This window comes from Electrophorus electricus, chromosome 6, assembly GCF_013358815.1.
Source record: "Electrophorus electricus isolate fEleEle1 chromosome 6, fEleEle1.pri, whole genome shotgun sequence".
NCBI classification, from domain to species: Eukaryota; Metazoa; Chordata; class Actinopteri; order Gymnotiformes; family Gymnotidae; genus Electrophorus; species Electrophorus electricus.
Genome location: NC_049540.1, coordinates 14,940,397 through 14,963,233, shown reverse-complemented (window position 1 = coordinate 14,963,233; position 22,837 = coordinate 14,940,397). Strand labels below are relative to the sequence as shown.

General features: G+C 36.8%; 1 protein-coding gene across 2 annotated transcripts in view; it reads right to left on the bottom strand.

Moving 5' to 3' along the window:
* Window positions 1-3,781: 3,781 nt before the first annotated feature.
* Window positions 3,782-22,837, bottom strand: part of man2a1 (mannosidase, alpha, class 2A, member 1) — a 37,661-nt gene continuing 18,605 nt past the window's right edge. Inside the window, exons 6-22 of one of the 2 annotated variants that reach the window (XM_035526725.1) lie at window positions 22,655-22,828; window positions 20,468-20,654; window positions 19,266-19,443; window positions 17,909-18,120; window positions 11,425-11,610; window positions 11,148-11,262; window positions 11,002-11,069; window positions 10,610-10,775; window positions 10,262-10,492; window positions 9,913-10,035; window positions 9,567-9,681; window positions 8,530-8,663; window positions 7,630-7,771; window positions 6,561-6,694; window positions 6,200-6,397; window positions 4,873-4,986; window positions 3,782-4,452 (exon numbers count right to left, since the gene is read on the bottom strand). In XM_035526725.1, the coding sequence (XP_035382618.1) occupies window positions 4,300-4,452; window positions 4,873-4,986; window positions 6,200-6,397; window positions 6,561-6,694; window positions 7,630-7,771; window positions 8,530-8,663; window positions 9,567-9,681; window positions 9,913-10,035; window positions 10,262-10,492; window positions 10,610-10,775; window positions 11,002-11,069; window positions 11,148-11,262; window positions 11,425-11,610; window positions 17,909-18,120; window positions 19,266-19,443; window positions 20,468-20,654; window positions 22,655-22,828 (2,630 nt within the window). In that variant the 3' untranslated portion in view covers window positions 3,782-4,299. The remainder of the gene's footprint in view (window positions 4,453-4,872; window positions 4,987-6,199; window positions 6,398-6,560; window positions 6,695-7,629; window positions 7,772-8,529; window positions 8,664-9,566; window positions 9,682-9,912; window positions 10,036-10,261; window positions 10,493-10,609; window positions 10,776-11,001; window positions 11,070-11,147; window positions 11,263-11,424; window positions 11,611-17,908; window positions 18,121-19,265; window positions 19,444-20,467; window positions 20,655-22,654; window positions 22,829-22,837) is intronic. The other variant, XM_035526726.1, reaches the window with a different exon arrangement.

The window sequence follows — 22,837 nt, the reverse complement described above, 5'->3', positions numbered from 1 at the left end:
CATTTCTTGATTCTTGATTCTTGTCATGAAGGAACAAGACAGGCCCACTGTAATGAACTCCAAGACACAAATAAGTGAGGATCCAAGTTCAAGAGTTTATTGATACTAGCAGGAATGTGTGTGAGGTGGATAGGTAGGGTACTTGTCAGCGCTGGGGAGTTCGAATGAGGAGAGTCAAGGATACTGCCCACATTGCAAAGCAGCAGGCAGAAACCAAAGCAATCCAAAGGGGCCAGGAATGAGGCATAGTCTGGGGAGGAAGCAGAGGTCAAAAGTCAGGAGAAACAATAACACTAAAGAATGCTCGATATGCATAGAGGAATACAATACTTCGCAAGTCTGATGGGGGGAAACCAGCATGTTATAAAGGGAACTGGAACAAGGGACAGGTGTTGCCCATCAGTACTCAGGTGAGATTGATATAAGTCTGGGCAGGGAAAGGATAGTGGGTTGGACTGATATTGTCACACACTCCAAAATCGTTGAGGCATACCTTTGTTTCAGAGAAAATGATCATGAAAGTTGTTCACATTCACAAATGGGTGGTGGCTTCTATACTTGGGTTGTTTGTATTTTTTAGTTGATCTAATCAGGTTCACCTGAAGCAAGTACACTGACTGGGACAAAGTGACCCGGTGAAGGTTTATTGATGACAAGGCTGTTCTATTCTGCCTTTGTTAACCCCAATTTCACACTCTAACTGGAGTCATCTTCCTTGTAGGTATAGCTGGAGGAGAGTAACAAAGTCACCCATTCATTATCTGTCTGTAATGTCCAAGACCACTTGCAAAGTGGTGTCTAGTACTCAGTAGACCAGCACAATAAATCTTATTAAAGTTGTGATTTCATTTGGTTTCTTGCTATTGCTTTTTTGTCAATTTTGAGTGTCTTATATTGAAGCTGTCTGATTTCCACCTACGGTTCTTTATTTTACTTTTTCTTCCATTCTAACCCTACCCTAACCATAGAATGGAAGCAAACACTCACTTTGGAGCCTAACCAAAACTAACAACCTAACACTTCCACTGGGTTCACCCCGTTTGAGTGTATCTTATAATTCCAGCCCGCGCTGTGCCCCTGGAACGTGCCTACCTCCAACCTCCCAGTGGTGCAATTCATATCTATTGTGCTCATCCTTCTATCTCATGTTTGGGTTACTCTCAGACCTGGCAGGGGGAAAGGGGCACACACAGACACACACACACACACACTCCTCAATCTCTGTCAATCATCACCATTAACCACTCCCCTGCTCCCAATCACTTTGCTTTTTCCCATTTAAATACCACACCACAAGTTCCATAGTTCAGCGCTTCGTATTGTAGCTTGCTCACCTCACAAGCCAAGCAATTATCTTATGCATCTTACACTCTTTGTTTTTATATGCCTTTTAAGTGCTTTATTTTGCAAATAAACATCACTGCTTTGGATTGCCACCCTCACATCTTACTCCTGCTCCTGTCACAAAAGTCACAGCACTCTGTATGTTTTATTTTATCAAAACTATTTATGCCACATTTGTGATGGTTTGTGTTGTAAATGGTTTGCTTGTGCTATTTTATTTTTTGAAATATTCATTCATTTACATTTATTTAGAATTTTATTTTCAACACTAAAGAATCCCTTAATAAAACAAATTTCAAATAACTATAAAAAGTACTATAAACTGTAGAACTATAATTATAAAAGAAAAAATAATACAACTATAAAAGATAAAAATCTATACAATAGACTATAGACTATTAATCTATCGGTAATAGATGCTAAGATATTAATATTTAAAGATCATCAAGGTCACCCATGTGCATTGGGCAAATACTAATTTATAAGGCCTCAAATTGAATGAAATGCTTTTGACGTTTTACATTGACAGCATTTGGCAGACCCTTGGTCTAACACCCAGCCTCTGTAACTGGGTGATATATTTCCTGACAGGCAGACTTCACTCTGTTAGGATGGGGAACCACACTACTATCATACAGATTATAAGCACAGGGATCCCGCAAAGTCCAACACTCTACATCCTCTTCACTTACCTTCCACACCACCACATTTGCTGGTACTATTGTCATTAGAATGATAAATGCAGGAAACATGACATCCTACAGGAGGAAGGTGGTAGATCACTATTTATTCCTAAACATCACTAAAACAAAGATAATGATTGTGGATGATTGTGAAGAGCAACACACCACTATAGACTAAGGTAGTGAACAGTGAACACCTTCAAATCCTCAGCACCTACATCTTCACATTAGTAAAGATTTTACCTGATCTCTCAATTCATCATATCAGGTCAACAAAGTTAAAACAACGACCAAACTTATTGCAGACTTCAGATATGTGGCATGTTAGCCAGAATTCTTAAGAACTTCGACAGGTGCACCACTGATGGCATTCTCAACAGATCCTTCACAATTTGAACTGGAAGTGGCCCCACTCAGAACCATATGTAACTGCAGTGGGTGGTCAAGATGACCCAGACAATCTCACAGAGTGCCCTATCTCCACTGGAAGACATGTACCACACAAGAATCCTAAGGAGGATGACGCCATAACATCAAAGATTAAACCCAGCCCTAAAACAGCCTCTTCACACAGGACTGTAAACTTAAGGATCACATGACCACAGAGTAGTTTTTCTTATCAGACCATCAGGTTTGGTAACAGCTTTACTCTACCGCCAGCCAAATATCTAGAAAATTGTGAGGACTCTGTCTCCTTAACACAAAATTATTAGATGGCTTTTAATTTGTACCCTGTACTTGAACTTTTACCCTGAATGGCCACATTATTAGAGACACCTATCTAGAAGCATGTTGAACCTTTAGGAAGCATTATGAAAATACACATTATTTTAAAAAGCTTTATTTACACCACATAGTTCTTGATAAACACCATATTCATAATAAAACTTTGGAATTGCACATATTAGAATCAAAGGTCATTTTAAATTATGAACACACCTTATTTCAAGAACCAATTTAATAAAAAAACAGCAAAGGCCTTTCTGGTATAAAGCAATGCCTTTTTTTTTTTTACAGGTGTTTATGTCATCTATCCCTACTTTTAAACATTACTTTTATCAATGACAACATGAAAATACAACAATAAAACAACCCTACAGATTGGTTGGCCCAGTATCCCCTTTACCAACTTTAATCAAGTAGTCTAAACATGAGAAAATTCATGCATTTATCTTAATGGTTTAAGCCACCTTCACTAATAATAATAATAATAATAATAATAATAATAATAATAATAATAGAGGAGAAAAAGAAGAAGAAGAAGAAGAAGAAAAATAGCTGTTGCTGTTTTTTTTTTGTTACTGTTATTATTTTTACCACATTAAATACCACAGTGAATTACTTAGTAAACATAGTAAACATACAGCAAGTAACCTCCAAAAATATAATTGTACAAACAAAATGGTGGACTGGATAAGCATCATTTACCAGATGTCTTCTATTATGAACACCATGAGAAAAAATATTTTTCCACACCATTACTGAAAAAAATATAATTGTCATATGATTGCTCATTAAAAAATACACACAAAACAGTGATATGATTCCAATTATTTGCAATTTATCATTTGTGTAGCTTTTTAAATTATTATGTGTTTACCCTTTGCCTAAATATCAACAATATCATCACCTAGTCTTCTATGTTTATTGAGGTGGAAGAATATACAGCAATCTCTGCGACTAACATTTAATTTATATATATATATATATATATATATATATATATATATATATATATATATTATTTTTTTTATTTATTTACTTCTTATTTTTTCCCATTAACAATGTTTCCTTGGTTGAATATTGAAGAACAATATTCTCCAATAGTCCAAGTATACAGCCATGACCATTTCACCTTTTTATAGAAATAATTATGGGCAGTGTGCTGCTTTGAAATATAACAGAATATGGGTGATAAAAGACTCTTCAGACATCTCTTATTGCACATAAAAGCTTAAAACCCAAACAGATTTTTGGTACTACAAAAATGCTGGGAAATGGTGGTTTCATAAGTTGGAAACATTTCTTAAATGTGTTTTCAAATACCTCAAATAAATTTTAATCTTTGATTGCCATATTTTCTTAGTGAACACGAAGCAAATGTTTTAAGGCTAAGAATGCGCTTACTTCCATTTTATGAACACATGACAGGAGCTTCAAGTTTCTTCTTGACAGTTTGTTCACAGAATCATTGAAGGCAACAGCATGCTTGTCCTTGCCAGCCCAAATACTTAGAATAGGACTTGCAAACAAAGTTCTTTATAGCCATGGTTCATCCCAGTTGGATGCGATATGTGCAGATTTCCATTGGTTTAAGGCTGATCTCCTGATGTTTGGGTGTGCTTGAGGACTCATACATCAAAGAGAGAGAGACAGGTGTGAAGGTGCTAACCTTTAGTTTTGTCAGCACCTCCTCTAAGTGAATCTAGATTCAAAATGAAAGGAAAATACATAAAGCCCTTAATGGGACAGACGTTTTCATAATAGTGACATTCTAAAATTACTATTACAGTACACAACATCAATTTCACAATAAAATATACCAGGCCACGTCTCATGTTACAAGTTTCCATTAAAATGGCCTGCTATGGCAAAGATATACTATGAAGTTTTGATAAAACATTGACTGTCCTGGTTTTCATTTTTACATGCTATTCCATTAGCGTTGCTTAATTATATGATTCTTTATTTCCACACTAGACTTGATATAAACTCTAACTCTTGTGCAATAGCTAACTTTATAAGAGGTTTATTTTGCAATCTTAAAACTGACACTGCAACAGTTATTAGCTTTTGAGTGTGCACATGTGCATGTGTGCTTGTATGATTGCCTAAACAAAATTACCTTGCCACGTGTGGTGCTACACAGTAGGCCAGTGTTCCTAGAGGAAAAGCCACAGTCAAAGCCTTTTCTGTGCAATATTAAAGCAGCCTGCTCGGATGGACCTCCCCCTTCCTCCTGTGAGACACACACACAACCCCACATTTGGATGATTATGGAGTCCACTGTTTTAGCTATCAGCTGCTTCTCATTCCCCACAGATCCTCCCTTGTTAGAAATGGGGTCATCTCAGTTTCAACATAATGATGGCATATAGCAAACCAAAATCAAACACTGAACATTTCATTTTAACATAACTTTTTATTGGCATGTTTAGGTACTGAAGAGTGAGCTGGGAATTTTATGAGCATGCTGGGAACAAAAAACCTGGACCAATTTATCAGTTTTGCCTGTATTGGGGATTATCTGAAATTTTAAGTTTTGTAAGGTTTCTTGGTTAAGTGCAGATGACTTCTTTTTTCAAATCTATACGAGCTAAATGTCTAACTAAAGTGGTAATGTTATAAAATGTCAACATCACTGCCATTCTGTTGCCATCATAATCAGTGATTCATCACAAAACTACAACCTCAAAATTTATAGTGTAAAAGCATTCAGCAAATAAGGCCCTACAATGAAATATAATATTTTTAGTGATTGTACAACATTGAGTTCTATTTGCAGAGTGAACTTTACTTCTGAAAGGAACAAAGAATCTTGCTGTCATTGTTAAAAGGCTTTATTCAGCTACACAAAAGCACATTCAGCTTCACTGCAGTCCAACCAAATGTATTTTAATAAGTAATTACAATACTCAACCTCCCTTAGGATCAATTAGGATAGGTTTGCCGGCACATGGTGATACTCCTATCAGACCTAATAACCTTAGCCTCACTGGAATTATGTCATGTCTGATGATGGAATACAGGGCTAATATTACAGCAGTATTTCCTTTAATTATAATGTATATGTTTACTTCAGACAATTCTGTTTGTATATATTCTTATGTTCTCTTTATTTACTGTATTTTACTGACCAACCATTCAATTTACTGAGCAAGGAATAAAGACATCCACCAGTGCAAATAAACTGTCACTACTTGCTTCTATGCATAGATTTTATATAAATACCAATGTACGGTATGTATAGAAAATAAAGTTAGACTAGGATTATATGACAACCTATGGCCATTGTAAAAACCACAACTGTTACTCCTATAGCAGATGCATGGTTAATGAATAAATTAATAACTACCTTTCAAATGCATACTCACATGTAGTTTTCAATTAGTAGACTGTGTTTCCTTCGAATTATTTTATGTATAACATGCTGGGAAGTAGGGAGAACCCACCTGAGACTGAATGGTGCGCAGATTGACCAGGTGGATGTCACAGGGGAAAGAGGAAGTGAGCGGGCTGTGGGGTACTGGAGTAAGTAGAGCCGGATCCACACTGGTCGCCATTTGGATGAGAGGGTGGTTAAGGTACGTGCAGGAAATGTGGCTGAGTAGTGATGGATAGCTGAATGGGGCATTATTCTCTCTCTGGGTCTAAAACAACAGGAAAAACTCAGTGGATCATTTATATTTACCGCTCAAGACATATTTTGCAAATGTCGCTAAACTTCCTCAAAATGTTTTTAATTTTCAAGGGCAGTGATGCCAAAAGTGGTATACACCCATACACCCACACCCACACACCAACTGTGGTCACCTCTTGGGCAGAATTTCTAGGCTCCAGCAGCAAGCGAAAGGAGTTTGCAGTGATCTTGTTATCCAACACTCCCTGGCCTAAGCCACGGTTATCATCCTGGTTCAGTCGACGGTCCATGATTACCTCCAGCTGACCTAAAGAGTGTAATGTATATATCTACATTATGACACTTCATTCGGACATAATGTAGGTTTTAGAACTTATAATGTATGTTCATCATCTTTGTCTCCACTTAATCCATTTCAGGGTAGCAGTGGCAATAGCCCAGATGTCTATCTTTATTCATTTCCCCTAGCTCCTCCTGACCAGACCAGACAGGAGATGTAATCCCACCAGCAGATACTAGGTATAACCTGAGGCCTCCTCCTTGTTGGCCATGTGTGGTACACAGTGGGTAGTGACCAGTGGGCATCCTTATCAGATTCCCTAATGACCTCCACTGGCTCCTAACAATGCAGAGCTGGAGTGCTCTACTCTGAATTCCTCCCATATAGTTGATATTTTGCCCTATCACAGAGAGTGAGCCCTGCTACTAGGTAGAGAAGCTGATTTTGGCCACTTGTATCCATAATCTCATTCTTTCAGTTATTATCTGGACTTCATGACCATAGGTAAGGACATAGATTGACTGGTAAACTAGGAGTCTTCCTGTATAGCTCAGCTCCCTCTTTACCACTATAACCCAGTACAGTGTGTAAATGCATAATTTATGCTGTGTTCAAAAGAGTTTGGATAAACATAAATTTCTAGTTCATTTACCATATAAATGCATATTAAAAACATGCAGCTAATACCTTTGGTCAAAACCAGTCCAATAAAAATACAAAATACAAAAGATAAGGACTATACAGTACAGTCTATACAATACAGACAGTACAGTCAACTATCTGCAGAACAGCTACGAGTACCAGGGGTGGTGGATGAAATGACAGGCTTTATCTACAGTTGCAAAGAATTGTCTATTTATTTTTAAACAACTATAGAGTAGGTGCCTATAAAATTATGTGTGAATGTGTAAGTTTAAATGTGAATCCTCTGTTTGCTATTGTAAAGGTAAAGGAAGGCTCACCACTCTTGAGACTCGCAGCCCCTAAAGACTGTGCTGTGAGTAGGGTAAGTCTTCTGTTTGAGTCTTCCAGGTAAGCCATGCTGGTCATGGGATAGAAGTTAGCCTGCAGTGGCAGCTTAGACATGGTCCTTCTGGGCTGCACCTAGAAAAAACATCCAATGTAAGCAAATAAATAAGGTAAGTAAATAAAGCACCAATTTGAAATAAAGTAATTATTAGATATATTGACCTATAGGTGTATTTCAGTCTGTACGACATGATCATCTTTTTGGGAAAAAGTCATTTTATTTTGACTGAACTGAAGCCTTTGATATAATCATGAATCATTATGCACTTGCATCCCCCTACAGCAAATTTGGGCCAGGTGCATTTAATTGGATTGTTTGAATAAGTCAAATAAATTACTGAACATTTTAAACACAATACAGACTAAAGAAGCACCTCAGGTAAAGTTAAAAAGGTAATATCACTGTCTTGGTTGTGTTAGTTAAAAATTACCCACATGTACATAAAAATAAATTTCACAAAAATGTGTCATAAGGTTAATACATGACCAAAGAAAATTGCAAATAAAATGCTTGTTAATAATGTTTAGCTGGGTTATGAAGATTACAAGAGGGCCCATGTAACCAGGTACCACCTGTCCTCATTGTCTGTCACCATTCTTTCCTAAATATATCAATTGTCCAAGGCAAGTTGGCAGTTTAAGTTTGTTAAAACAAAAATAATTTCCACTCACATCTTTGAAATTGTGTGTTCTCTTTTTGTGTAGCTAATATTCTCAAATACAGATGAACAAACTATACAACTGTAGAACTGAAACTGCCCTGTTCATGCATCTTTGCATAAAACCATGTTGGCTAAAAAATGGTACATAAATGAACAATATATTGAGCCTACCTGGAAACCATTGAGATCTGTAAAGAATCGATTCATGCTGTTAATATCAGATGTTATTCTCATTGCAATTTCTTGGTTGAACTCTCCCCTGATATCCACAGTGTTACAGATCTCAACAGCCTGACCATCCACTCCTTGGAAAGAAAGTACAATGAGGTGTGAGAAACAAAGAAAATTTCTGTCTGTGCATAATTTCTTAGTATATACTGTAGTGGACTGTAAGGTTAATGTAGTTAAAGAGACTAACACTGTACAGTATGTAACATACTGTATTTATCAATGTACTTACATCAGTGGCAAAATACCAAACTTAGTTGGTACATCATACCTTACAGTAAATTAGTTAAAGATGTTTTAGCCATACAGACAGACTGCAGCTGTGCGAATAAAGTGTATTTTAGTACAATTCGCTTGCTCTCTCTCTCTCTCTCTCTCTCTCTCTCTCTCTCTCTCTCTCTCTCTATATATATATATATATATATATATATATATATATATATATATATATAACCTGCCAAGCATGGTTTTGAAATGGCTCTGAAGACAAACTCAGGATATGATGGACACAGGTTTGTGATATTATTATTATATAGTATATTATAGACTCTATTCCACCATGACAGGGTGAGTAGTTAGCTAAACAACAATATAACTAAAACAAAATTATTTAAATACCTTAAAAGAAATTTATTCTCATCACAAATAATTAAACAACATGGGAAAACAGCTTATACCCTTAGGATAGAGGAAACAAAACTCTCTCTAAAGCTGCACATCCCTTCATGTGGACATTTTTTGAATTCCACCTTTCTTTCCTAAAACCAAAACCATATCCCAAGATCTGCATCTTATGACAGCAAAGGAGCTCTGTGCACAGCTCAGTGTTTTCTACCTAAGCAAAATAGTAAAGAACTTCTCTAACAGTAAAAACAGATATGCAAAGATCCAGGCGCAGTGAATAACAGGTTTGCCCTGTCAAATTAAAGTTTTAATGCTAAAATTCACTAAGATTGTTAGTGAAACAGCAGCATGTATACCCTGGATATTGTAAAGTCGGAGAGTATGTGTGATGTGTGTGAAGGTGGTTGTGACTTCAGAGAACACAGGCCCCTTGGTTACTCGGATCACCGGAGGCCGGGAGGGAGAGTACTTCTGTCCAATTGAGAGACAAAACACAATACATGGATATTAAATCATATACAGAAAAAAAATTCTCATAGTGTGTTTGTTTGAATGAGAGAATCTTACATTCCAGTACTGCAGAAAAGATGATGGTTATTTTCAGGTGGATTTATTTACATTTTGTATTCAACTGACATTAAACGTTACACCCTCAATATTTACATAATGTGCTTGTATCACATAAATGAAGAGTTTAATTACTTTAGCTTCTCCATCAGGAAGGAACAAGTAGGCACCGCTCTTGTCCTTATTGCTGGTGGTTCCATACCATACAAAATCTACTTTAATCGAGTGCTTTAATCCATTTTCCTTCAGTTTTAGTGTCTGAAAAAAATAAGGGAAAACATTTCAGATATCCACATTTCTCATTTCAGATATTCACAAAAGTCAGAACTGAGGGGTATGACTGAATAGATAAACAGCTTGCAACAAAACAAAACTTGCAGATGTTGTCCATTTTTGCTTTTGTAATATACAATCTCACACACACAGATGTGTATATGTGATGCAGTAAGTGGCAGTTTGTGGAAAGATTTGTGAGCTGTCTGACCTCCAATAGACCTGTTGTGGAGGAGACAAAGAGCTGTAGGTGGGGATTTTCCACAGATACAGGAACAGTCTCTTGAGGGATGGCCACTCTGAACTGCTCAGCTCCAGTAACTGACACATGTCCGCCCTTCTTTAGGAACATATAATGGGCTAACTCAGTATGTAGCTCCACTCCCTCACTCATCTGGTAGACAGCCAGGCCCAGCGGTGGCACATGGGCTACAAAAGACACCTGCCACAACATAAACACTATTAATACATGTACCATGTTCCAAAATTTTTGGACATAATTTGTGGTATATGTACCTTTGCAGTCAAACCTGTAATGTTATAGTAGATGTAACCTGACCTGAAAGACCTCAGTGGAAGCTTGGGTGAAATGTTCCCAAACCGCAGTGATCTGAGCAATGACTGGACGGCCTTGGGCTGTGAGTACACGAATATGGGGAGTGGTCACGTAGATGCTTATCACTGAGCTTCTGGCCTGTTCGATGGGGTTATACACTACAACTGACCTGAAGGAAGGCATGATAAAGACATTCATTGGGAAACTGACCAGAAACCTCAGCTGCCATTCATTTTCAATGTCACCAGAGACCAAAACTAAACATATATTATGTTATGTATACTGTGTTCATTCATTTAAGAATACCTACTCCACCACTTTTATATTATATTAACTACTAAAAACTTTTAAACCAAAATGTGTGAAGAAGGTTATTTACACTTCACAGTAATTACCTTGGTGTGGCACTGATTTTAATGACAGTTTTGTGAGGTAAGACATCCTGGGCTGGTTGGACTTCATCCTATTATAATATGACAAGATATTAAGACCTGTCTATTGTAAAATAACAAGTTTATGGATTTCAGTCGAAGGTACTCACTATCTGAAGTAGTGGCTTTGCAGGATCATAAGTATAAATATTTTTGTCATCAAGCACCAGCCAGTGAGCTGAGCTCACTATCACTCGCTTTAAATTCAAAATGGAGTGAAACAGCCTACATAACAGAATAAACAACACATTCCTTCACTTTCACTCTTGAACAGACAGATTATAGTATCTTAAAAACCAGTCAAAGAGGGAGTTGTCTGCCAAAAAGTAACAACTTGTTCTACAACAATGCACTACAACTGGCAGTGGCAAAAGGAAAGCTATGTACCTGGTTCCATAATCCACAACCACCCAGTCTTTGCCTGTGCCTGTGATTGCATCATGGTGTTGGAACAGTCCTAGGTTGCGTCTTGCTTCTGTCAGCAATTTATAATTTTCTACTGCAGGATAATTGCTGGGCTTACCAAACATCTTAATATTGGCCAAGGTCAGAGAATAAAGAATCTCTGCTGCCCTGAGAAAAGATCAAAGAAAGGTATTTTACTACAGATATCTGTTACCTGACATCACCATGACAGAATTATTTCATATCTATTCAAGAATTCCAGCTTTTGAGGCCAGGAATAAACAACCTATATTTTCTAGACAAATACTGGTTAAACCCTGAACCATTAAAATTCAGAATAATTCGTTCTATACAATTTTAATCTAGTATTGTTGTAGAACCCAATATTGTAATAATTTTCCAGTAATGTAATGAATGCAGAAATGTAATAAAAACTTGCACTTAATTCAGTCAAAAATGCAATAAAACCTAATGTAAATGTAATAGCCTAATAATGACTTAACCGGTATTGTAATAGCATTTTTATTAATATTGTAATACCTTATTACATTATTGGGAATTTATTACATTTTCAGGTTGACCATTTGTAATACCTTCATTACATTATTGTGAATGTACTTTTTTCATGAGTTTTAATATTCCTGATATTTTTTTCTTAACAGAGTATCTGGAACATTGTCTTAAATGAATCAGAGGAGTTTCAATGCAAATGCAGTCAAGTTTATTACACCAAGCAGTACACTAAGTGGAACAATTCAAGGGTTAATTCAAGGTGTGAATACGAGTGAGTTGGTTGAGTTGATTGAGGATTCAGTCCTTTTTAAGCATAGCCTTCATGAGTTGCAGGTGAGGTGAACAGGTGAGGGTCAAAATTAGCGAGGATAAATTATAAACACAGGGGTGCAGATACACACAAAATCATAAACAGACATGCACATGCAGTGTTGCCATGAAAAACAACGCTCACAGGAGAACAGGGTAGTAAGCAGCACTGTCTGTCCCAGCAATGTCTATGGTACAATTGTAACAAACATATTTCATTTATATATATTCACAACTTCAGATGCAGTTTGCTTGTACAGCTGATGAAGACATTCTGTTTTTCTGGAAACTTTGTGCACTTCACTGAAATATCTTAGACCCCAATTTCTTGCATTAAATATCATTTCATGTTCCACTCTAACCAGTGCAATCTCTATTTCCTGTTCCTGCTTCACCTGTCACCTACATTTATGGCATTTCACTGACACTTTTATCCAAAGTGACATAATTATGACATTATAAGTACAACTTGAGCAATTGAGGGTTAAGGGCCTTGCTCAAGGGCCCAACAAGTAGCAACCTTCCGATTACAAGTCAAATATCTTAACCACTGAGCTACCACTATCAGTGAAGCATCTGAATGCACAGAAGTAAATATCTTGAAGATATACTGTTAATGCATTATTTAAAAGAACAAGAGTTAAAGGGGACCTATTTTTCTCATTTGCAATGTTCATAGTTTTATTTTTTTGGTATACTACAATAGATTTTTATGCTTCAATGTTCCAAAAACACATTATTGGCATTTAGCTGACGCTTTTATCCAAAGCGATAATCGTGGCCAAGTTTTGAGACCACACAAATTTTGGTCCCTTTCTTTTTTCTGCAATTCACCTTGGCATGTTGAATATCAGGTTCTGGACAAAATCTTGACTGACAGCAACCCATTCTTGCCTAATCAGTGCTTGGAGTTGATCACAGTTTATGTGTTTTTGTTTGTCTCTCTTTTGAGGATTGACCATAGGTTCTCAATGGGATTGAGATGTGGGGAGTTTCCTGGCCATGGACCCAAAATTTCTATGTTTTGTTCACCGAGCCACTTGGTTATCACTTTTGCCTTGTGACATGGTGCTACGTCATGCTGGAAAAAGCATTGTTCGTCACCAAATTGCTCCTGCATTGTTGGGAGAAGTTGCTCTTGGAGGATATTTTGAAACCATTCCTTATTCATGGCAGTGTTTTAGGCAAAATGTTGAGCAAACCCACTCCCTTGGATGAGAAACATCCCCACACATGAATGGGTTCAGGATGCCTCACTGTTGGCATGACACAGGACACATGGTAGCATTCAACTTTTCTTCTCTGGACAATCATTTGTCCAGATGTCCCAAACAGTCTGATGGGAGCTTCATCAGAGAAAATAACTTTACCCCTGTCCGCTGCAGTCCTATCCCCCTCTACTTCATGCAGAATGTCAGTCTGTCCATGATGTTTTTCTTGAAGAGAAGTGGCTTCTTTGCTGTCCTTCTTGACACCAAGCCATCCTCCAAAAGCTTTCGCCTCACTGTGCGTGCAGATGCACTTACACCTGCCTTCTGCCATTTCTGAGCAAATTCTGTACTGGTGGTGAACCAATCCCGTAGCTGCATCCTCTTTTGAAGACTGTCCTGGTACTTGCTTGACTGTCTTGGGCACCCTGAAGCCTTTTTCACTGCAATTGAACCTGTCGCCTTGAAGTTCTTGATGATTTGATAAATGGTTGGTTTAGGTGCTATCTTACAAGCAGCAATGTCCTTGCCTGTGAAGCTCTTTTGATGCAATGCAATGATGACTGCACGTGTTTCGTTGAAGGTAACCATGGTTAACAAGAAAACTTTGACCACCCTTTTAAAGCAACCAGTCTGTGCTTCTAATCCTCGTTGTCCTTGTTAACAGTTTCTCCTGAGCTAAGAAGATCACTGAAATCGTGGTAGCAGGCTATTTTGTGGTAGGGTTGAAATGCAGTGGCTGAAATGCAGTGAGTTTTGTGATTAAGTTAATTTTCAAGGCAGGAAATGACTTTACAATTAATATCAATTCATCTGATCACCTTTCACGATCTAGAGTTAATGCAAATTGCCACCATAAAAACTGGAGCAGCAAACTTTGTGAAAACCAAAATATGTGCTAATCTCAAAACATTTGGCCACGACTGTACAATTATGACTAAGTACAATTTGAGCAATTGCTCACAGGCCCAATGGTGGCTACTTGGCAGCAGTAAGGCTTGAACTGGCAACCTTCTGTTTGCTAGTTGAGTAGCTAAACCACTGAGTTACCACTATCCTGTTTCAAACTGTAGGTGTTTTTTTTCACCCTCTATCTGAAACATTCTTTTAGCGCTCCTGTCCCCATCCTCCCAATGAGCCCAATGCTCTGTTTGGTCAGCTCACCTACTCTATTCTGATTAGTGAACCACCAGGGTGGTCCCACCCCTACATATTCTGCCCTTGTCTTGCAGTTTGCAGACAGACCATTCTTTCCTGAGCACCTGTAAACATCAATGTGTTTGAAATGTTAGAAATCATACAGTTCTGTGGTTTCCATGCTGTTAATACATGGTTCCGCAAACAGACATGAAGTTCTCTTTATGTAGGCAGACCTTGGCATGACACGTGTAAAAATACCAGAGCATTAACCTGGCATTAAATGGATTGTGACTACACGTTACAGCATGTAATCATAAATACACCTCCACACTTGAACACTGTTCGACATCTAGTGATTGACAAAAGATCACATTTACACACAATTTTAGGTTAAAGTAGACCTGCGGTTGATTAGGCTTGCAGTTGTTGAGTTAGCTTCATTAGCCAAGAAGTCTATAGCTTTATACATCACAAATCCACAAATAATAGCACAGGTTGTGAACCTGGATTTTCCGGTGTGCAACAGAGCGCTGGACCTGCCCTGCCCTTCAGGACTAAGAGATGTGAAAATGCAGCATCAAACTGCACACAGCTGTAGGAACAGTTCTCCATGAAGTGCCCTTCACACAGTAAACTAACAGTAGAAGGAGCAGGGGAGGGAGCAGTGGAAGGAACAGTGGTACAAATGAATTTCAACCACTGACCTCTTTGTGGTTTTATCTTTGACAGAGCATACTAAAGAGATTTCCCCTCACAGTGCAGAACAAAGCATATTCTCATACGGTATATGAGAAAAGCACATGGATACTAAACTGAACAAACCCTTCCCGTCTCCAGTACTTGCTATGCATTATGTGATGGCATTCCACGTTTCCTTGGCAGGCAATGTGAAAAGTGTTATCAGACTGCATCATCTTATAACAAGGAAAATGGCTGAAAATCCAATTAAGCATTTCAGGCACCTGAGAAAAGTGGGGTTTTTGGGAGAGTTACTCCCTCTGGCTACGTAATTTGCACACAAATATATATATAAGACATTAAAAGAACGAAAAACTGGAAAGCATAAAAAGGTGACTCTTCAAATGTCCCACTTGGTGTACTGCTTGTTGTAATGAACTTGACTGTGGTTGCATCCAAACTCTCCTCTGATTCATGCATGACAACATTACAGATACTCTGCTGAGAATTTATTAATCATCTACAACACTCAAAAGTGTTAACAAAAATATATCTGATGAACTCATGAAAACAGTACATGCATAATAATGTAATAAAGTATTACAAATGATCAACTTGAAAAAGTAGTGAATTCCAAATAATGTATTAATGTATTAAATTGTGGTAAAAATGTTATTACAATAACGGTTAAGTCACTGTATTACATTATTAGAAAAATTATTACATTATTGAGTTTTATTACATTTTTGACTGAGTTTAGTCCAAAAGGTTATTACAGTTATGGGTGTTATTACCTTATTCGGACGTGATTACAATACTGGGTTCTACAATTTGTTTCCTAAAAGCCAGTAGTGCTTCCTGGTTCTGTTACTTGAGTTTTAATAACCTTTCCATGTATAATTTTCATGCATAAGTTGCAGTTTTTCCAGAAACATTTTATACCTCAGTCTTTTTAAGTCTGTTTCAGTTTGTCTTGGCATTGTGTTTCATGTTATTAGCATTGAGTGTTTCTACCTTTTCACTGCTAGCTATCTGGCTCTGGCTCTTATTTGATTATTTTAAGATTTTGCTCTTTTGACCTTAATAATTATAAACATTAATAAATAATAAATATTTTTTGCCACCTTTCTTGTTTCATTATGTCTCTATTTACAAGACTTACAAGAGTATAGTACTGGAGCCAGGAGTGATGGATTTCTGTTAATAAAGCATACTGTAAGTATGTGTATCAATATGTGTGTTGCCAGTTTTATTATAGTTTTTAAAATTTTCATTAGTTTCCATTTTTACTTTATTTCAGTTCAGTTTTAGTTCATTTTAACAGTTTCAATTTTGTTTTTGTTTCTGTAAATTAGTTTTAGTTTTTATTTAGTTATAGTTTTTTTTATTTAGAAGCTATGATGATGAGGTATCTGACAAAAATTCAAAACACATCATATATAAAACTATAATATATGTCACGATTGGCCTTCCCTAGAGTCTCGTGTCTTTGTTTTGCTTTGGTTCCATTCCTTAGGTTTATCTTCACCGTTCCTGTTCTGGTCCTTCTTTTGGTTTTTACTGTTTTCATTAGTCATCCCCTGTTCCAGGTTAGCCCTCATCAGTCTGTGTATTTAAATCCTATTTTTTCCATGTTAGTTTGCTGGTCTTTGTAATCCATGCCTCGTGTTTTCTCTGCCTGTTATTGTGATTCCTAGACTCCGTTTGTTATCCATGCCGCTCATGTTGCTTAGCCTGTTTGTGTAGTTTGTATTCCTCATTGTAGCCTGTTTCCCTATCCTGTTGTGTGTTTCTGTCTCTTTTGTTTACTATGTATTCCTAGACTTTCCATGTTGGCTCCTTGACTCTGGACTGTACTAATGACTCTGAACATAGATTTGCCCATAATAAATCTTGTGCTTCATGATCACTCCATGTTACAATATATATATAAATAATATAAAATCTGATATAATAAAATATAAATCATATAGACTCTAAAATGATTTAAAACAGGTGACAAAATTAGCACAAAATCTAGTCACACTCTGCCGTGTTATGATTGCAAAAGAGTATGCATGTGACATCACAGTTGGTGGGGTTTTTTTCAAAAACATCTCGAAGGTAATTATAACACCTCTCTACCAGACATATTTGGTAACCTACAAAGATATTTGCCTTTTTGTGGACTGAATTAATAAAACTACAGAAGAACCAACACTGTAAATAACACTGCAAAGTAGCCTTAATAACATATGACTACTACTTCAAAAATAATGACTAGTAAACTTTTTCATTGATTGTGTACCTTTGATTAGATTACTGTAAACATTGAAGGTCACTGTTAAATTGTTATTATTTCCTAATGAATAGTTTAATATCCATTAATAGCATAAATGAGCAAGTTGCTTTTCAACTTTCCATTCCTTGGATGAATTTAAACCCCCCATCAAACTTACAAATATACATGCATTAAAAAGAGTCTCCCCATCCAATTAGCACATGTGCAGTTATGACAGACACTTGAATAAAAAGGGCCCTATATAAGATGAATAACATACACACCCACATTTACTATAGATCTCACCATGGCCTAAGATGCATTGTGTAAAATACAGTTTTGTGTAACTTCCCAGTACCTGAGGTGAGATTCCAGCATACGGTCCATCCGTTTGTAAAATGGTCTGGAAGTGAAGTAGCCACTCCAGTAGTGGTCATCTCTGTCTGCATATGTGAAGAAATCACCGCTAAGCACAGGAAATGGTGACACTCCCTTATTCATGCCAGCTTGGTCCATGCCAGTCACTTTACGCAGAATCTCAAAGTAATCAGATATAGTGCCAAACTGAGCCTGAAATGAAAATGGTTACAATTTTAATAAATCTTGTATACAAATTCAACATATGAACGAACTAATCCTTACAAATAAGTGGCCACACTACATATAATCAACAAGTTATGGTCTCATTCATGCAGTGTTAACTGGCCTCAGCTAGCTTTCATTCATCATTAACAATGAAATGGGGAGCGCTTGCAAGAAGAGCATATACTGTAGTAACATTTAGAACATGTATACCATGTTCTGAAAATATGCCAACACACTGCATATAACCAGTTATGAACTGAATTAAATTAACTTTTGCATCCCAAAAGTAATAAAATTTAGTAGTATTTCATGTGCTCCATGCAAGTCATATGAGTCACTACTGGTCTCTTGCAACCGATTTCTGATCACAAAATAGGCATGAGATGTTTTAAACTGAATAAACTAACAACAATAAAACAAAATGCTTATGAATTTTTTTCTTCTTCCTCAGAAATGTCCTTTACCAGAAGTAAAGCACACCTGCTGTAAATATTTACATTTATGGCATTTATCTGATAATATTATTATCAGAAATGCTCACTGAATAAACCAAATGTCTAATAAAGTGGAGTCAAAAAAAGTCTCTTTTAACTGTAGTGGAGAAGAACACAGTGTACAAAATCATAAATGACCAAGTAAAGCACAAATACTTAAAATGATACTTATGTACAGTAGTGGATTACAAGTACTCTTTAAATCTCCACTCATATATGCCTATTTTGTGCACCTACAAGGCAAGAATCCCTAATGTTTTATAAACTCTGTATAAGCCTCTTTACTATAAAACTGTCAGAACATGGGATACATGTTCTAATGTTAGTACTTTATATGCCCAACTACTTGCTAAAGTTCCACAACTTTATCTAAAAAGCTTTCATTGTTAATGATGAATGAAAGCTAGCTAATGCAAGTTAACACTGCATGAATGAGACTATGGTAACTGCCACATCAGTATTTGCCATGCCAGCATTTCTAAATGTAAATAACCTTTATAACATATACCTTGTGCTAACAAATCAGTTGTAAAGAGGTTGATAGACAGTTTACAAACAATTATGGACACTTGCCTTGCCTACTATAAGTAACTATACATATGGTAATTCTATACAGTAAGCATTAAGAACCCAGACCTGAACATTGAGCTCAGGATGAGAGTTCATGTAGTCAAAAAGCTTCTGATAATTATTAAACTGCTGATCCCACTCCTGAGCATCCGTGTAGCGGAAGTCATCACCAAGTGGAGCCAGCACCACTTTGGACATGAAGAGCTTGGACTTCTTCCTGTACTGGTCTAACAGCATGTGAGCCCTCGGAATAGTAAGACAAAGATGGTCAATATTCATATTATAGAATCCTACGTCTATCAATAAAATACTAATTATGGGAACACTTAAAACACTCAAATAAATGCTGCTCAACTTAAGTTACCAACAACAGAGGAAAACTGCCAAGGTTCTTGTAAGATCGCTTTTTACTAAGAAAGCTAAAGGTGGTTCTGAACATCTTAATATTCACCACTGAACTCAAGTTGGAGCAGTAAAGGGCACATCAATAAACCTTTTCATGGCTACATTTGATGACTACCACTATGACCAATATATAAAAATCTACACACTTTGCTATTTAGGAAACACATGTGAAACAAGACAACCATACTATAATTCAGGCCACATTATTGAGATAATGTAGCAACATCATATAGCATGTAAGGATTCATGGGAATATAGTTTTTAAAACTGAAAGCAGCTAGCATCAAATGAACAAGACAAGGGCTTAAGAATTAGAGACAAACATTTATCTAGCAAATGTCCATCACATGTCAACTGACAAAAAGAGAATAATTTGTCTCTAAAAGGTTCATGGAAACTTATCTTAAGTAGGATATTTCCACAGCATAAACTCTAGTCTTTTATATAAGTCTAGCTGGACACGATTTGGCATGCCACCAGCTTTCTTAGAAAACTACGACTCCCAGCATTCTGATGACAAAGAACATCGAGCCAATCAACAACCATACACACACTCATCATCACTAGACTATTAATATCACCTGCTCCTCATTTACACTACCTCTTTATACCAGACATTACCAGACACACTCTGCAAAGTATTGCCACTTGAACTGTCAGTGCATACCATGGCAACATCACAAAATGAGCTCTAAATCCTTAACCCTTTCATCAGTTCTAATCTAATCACCCAGGTATATAGGCATGTTGTCCATCAGCTATCAATATGTTGGAACTTCACCTCAGTTGCACCTTGCATGGAAATCCTACTATTGTTGACTATATTTCACTGTTTAATTGTACATATCTGGGATGATAGATACCTCTGTTGCACATTGTCACTGGTAATGACCTGAGGGGGAATCCTCCAGGGGCAGCTAATGCGTCCCCCTGGCAACCTCTTAAAGTCAAACTGGCAACAGATCTTTGGGTCAGGACCACATGTATGTGGCACATCATAACTGTAGAATGGCATCATGTGACACAAGATGTCTGTACTAGACTCCTGGTCTAGAAAAGAAAAAAAACATTAAACAACAAGAATTAAGCAGATTGTCTGACACTGATTTTATCACAAGAAAAATAATATCATGCATGTTAAATTTTCTTTCATTAACAAATAATTTAGAGACTGCACATTATTGTTGGACTATAGACTAGCTTTAACACAGTAAAAAATATACCTTTGTTTAAATATGACAGTTTCCCAGAGAATAACACATTAGGTGAAACAGGCCAAAAGATAGCTATATCTCCACACCTACAAGGTGTACCTATAAGGTTGGTGTTTCTTAAAGTGGCTGGTTAGCGCATTTTTTTTAGGAAGAAGCTTATCATTCATTGTCGCTTTACCGTTACCTCCTTGGCCAATGAGAGGAATGTTCATTAATCATTGCGGGAGGAGCTATGGGTATAAAGGGGGCCAAAGTGAGCAGGGAACAAAAGACGGCGGTCAAGGGGAATGACCGTGCAGAAATGTGAATTAGAGTAGGTCTACAGCTTTGCATTCTGACCTTATAGCTTGGGTAAATGCTTTAACTCAGAGAATGAGACTGCCCAAAGTTAACTCACTGAGTTAACAAAGTCTCACTTTTATCCTTGCTTGAAGGAATCTTTTCTGTACAATTGTAAATGGTTCTATGTCAGAGTTTGTTAATTAAAGTGTGTATTGGTGATGCTGTAAAGGAGTTTGATGATCATTTGTTACTTGGAGCATCTCTAACTCCATAACTTAGTGATCCCTTAACCACCGCATTCTTGAGACGTGGAGTACCAGGTTCCCACAGTGGACAGTGAGCTTAGTCCATCTGCATTTTCATTCTGCTTTCCTACAGTTTCTCTTATTAACCCAATTAATGAGGTTGCAATTTTACTTGGAACTTTGGAGTTGTTTTGCCTCTATACATATAAATATTTATACATTTATTCAGTCTTAATGTAAAGCTGTCTACCAGGCTGTCACAAATTAAGACCTTAATAGGAGGGAGTAAACAAAAAAGATTAGAACAATGTGTCACCTGTCTTCTGTAAGGTAGTGCTTACAGAAGCTAAGTTCTTAGTAGTTGTAAAACTGGTGAGCACAGAGGACCTAAATAAATACAGAAATAGCTTGAGGGTCCTATATCAAGTATATCTGGTCTCTACACTAAGTGGTATAACTAAGTCTAAAATATAGCAATGTTTGTGTGGGGCCAATTACATGTTGCGTGAAGTCAAAGGAATTTAACAAGATCAAATGTAGCAGTTTCTGCATGTCAAGATATTCAAAATATTCATTATCTGCAGACTGCAGAGATGCACAAAAGAAGTAGTCAAAAGAGTAAATACCCTCTTTGCAATCGTGCAGTCGTGTAGTAAAAAGAAAGTTTCATAACTTCACTTGTATTCACAAAGTAGTTGCACTTTGTGATGAAAGTTGTTATGACTAAGCCTATGCAATTTGAGTGTACCACGTGAATATTGACTAGTTTTGCCAAAAGGATTATCCTCTTGCTGTATGGATCTTTGTTCAGGCATTTGTATGTTACTGAATTAAAAAAAAAAACCTAATCAGCACATTCACTAAAATGTATTTAATTATGAATGGCAGGGAATGTAGTTATTTGAGGGCTATAAACAGCAAGGTTGGCTTTGGGATTAGAATTAGCTCTTCATGAGAGTTTCAAATTCAATTCAATTCAGAAGATTTGATTACTTTTGAAAATAAACTTTCAGAACAGTCCCCCGGTGCTGGAATCAAAAATCCTGAGGTTATCCAATGATTACTTTTGAAAATAAACTTTCAGAACAGTCCCACAGTGCTGGAATCAAAAATTATCCAATGAAACACTCTCCAAATAAAAAAGCAAAAAATCCACAGATCTTGGATTTATAGTCAAAGATTCATTTTAGCGACTTTTAAAAAACATTTAATACATTTAATAGCTTTATGAGCTTTAATAAAAGTGAACAGTTTTGACCATATTTCAAAATTATATGCCAAAGTTTAAGCACCACATATCAGGGCTCACCCCAATTCTGTCTCCAAAAGAACTCCAAAGTCTTCTGAGTGGCAAAGTGCTTTTTGATAGAGTAGTGCACTCTCTGGATAAGCATGTTGGACAGGCCAGCTTGTTTAAACAGGTAAGCCTGAGTAGGAGAATGGCCAAATGGATCCACAGCCCAGGCTGTCTTAGGCTTCACTCCTGTTTGTA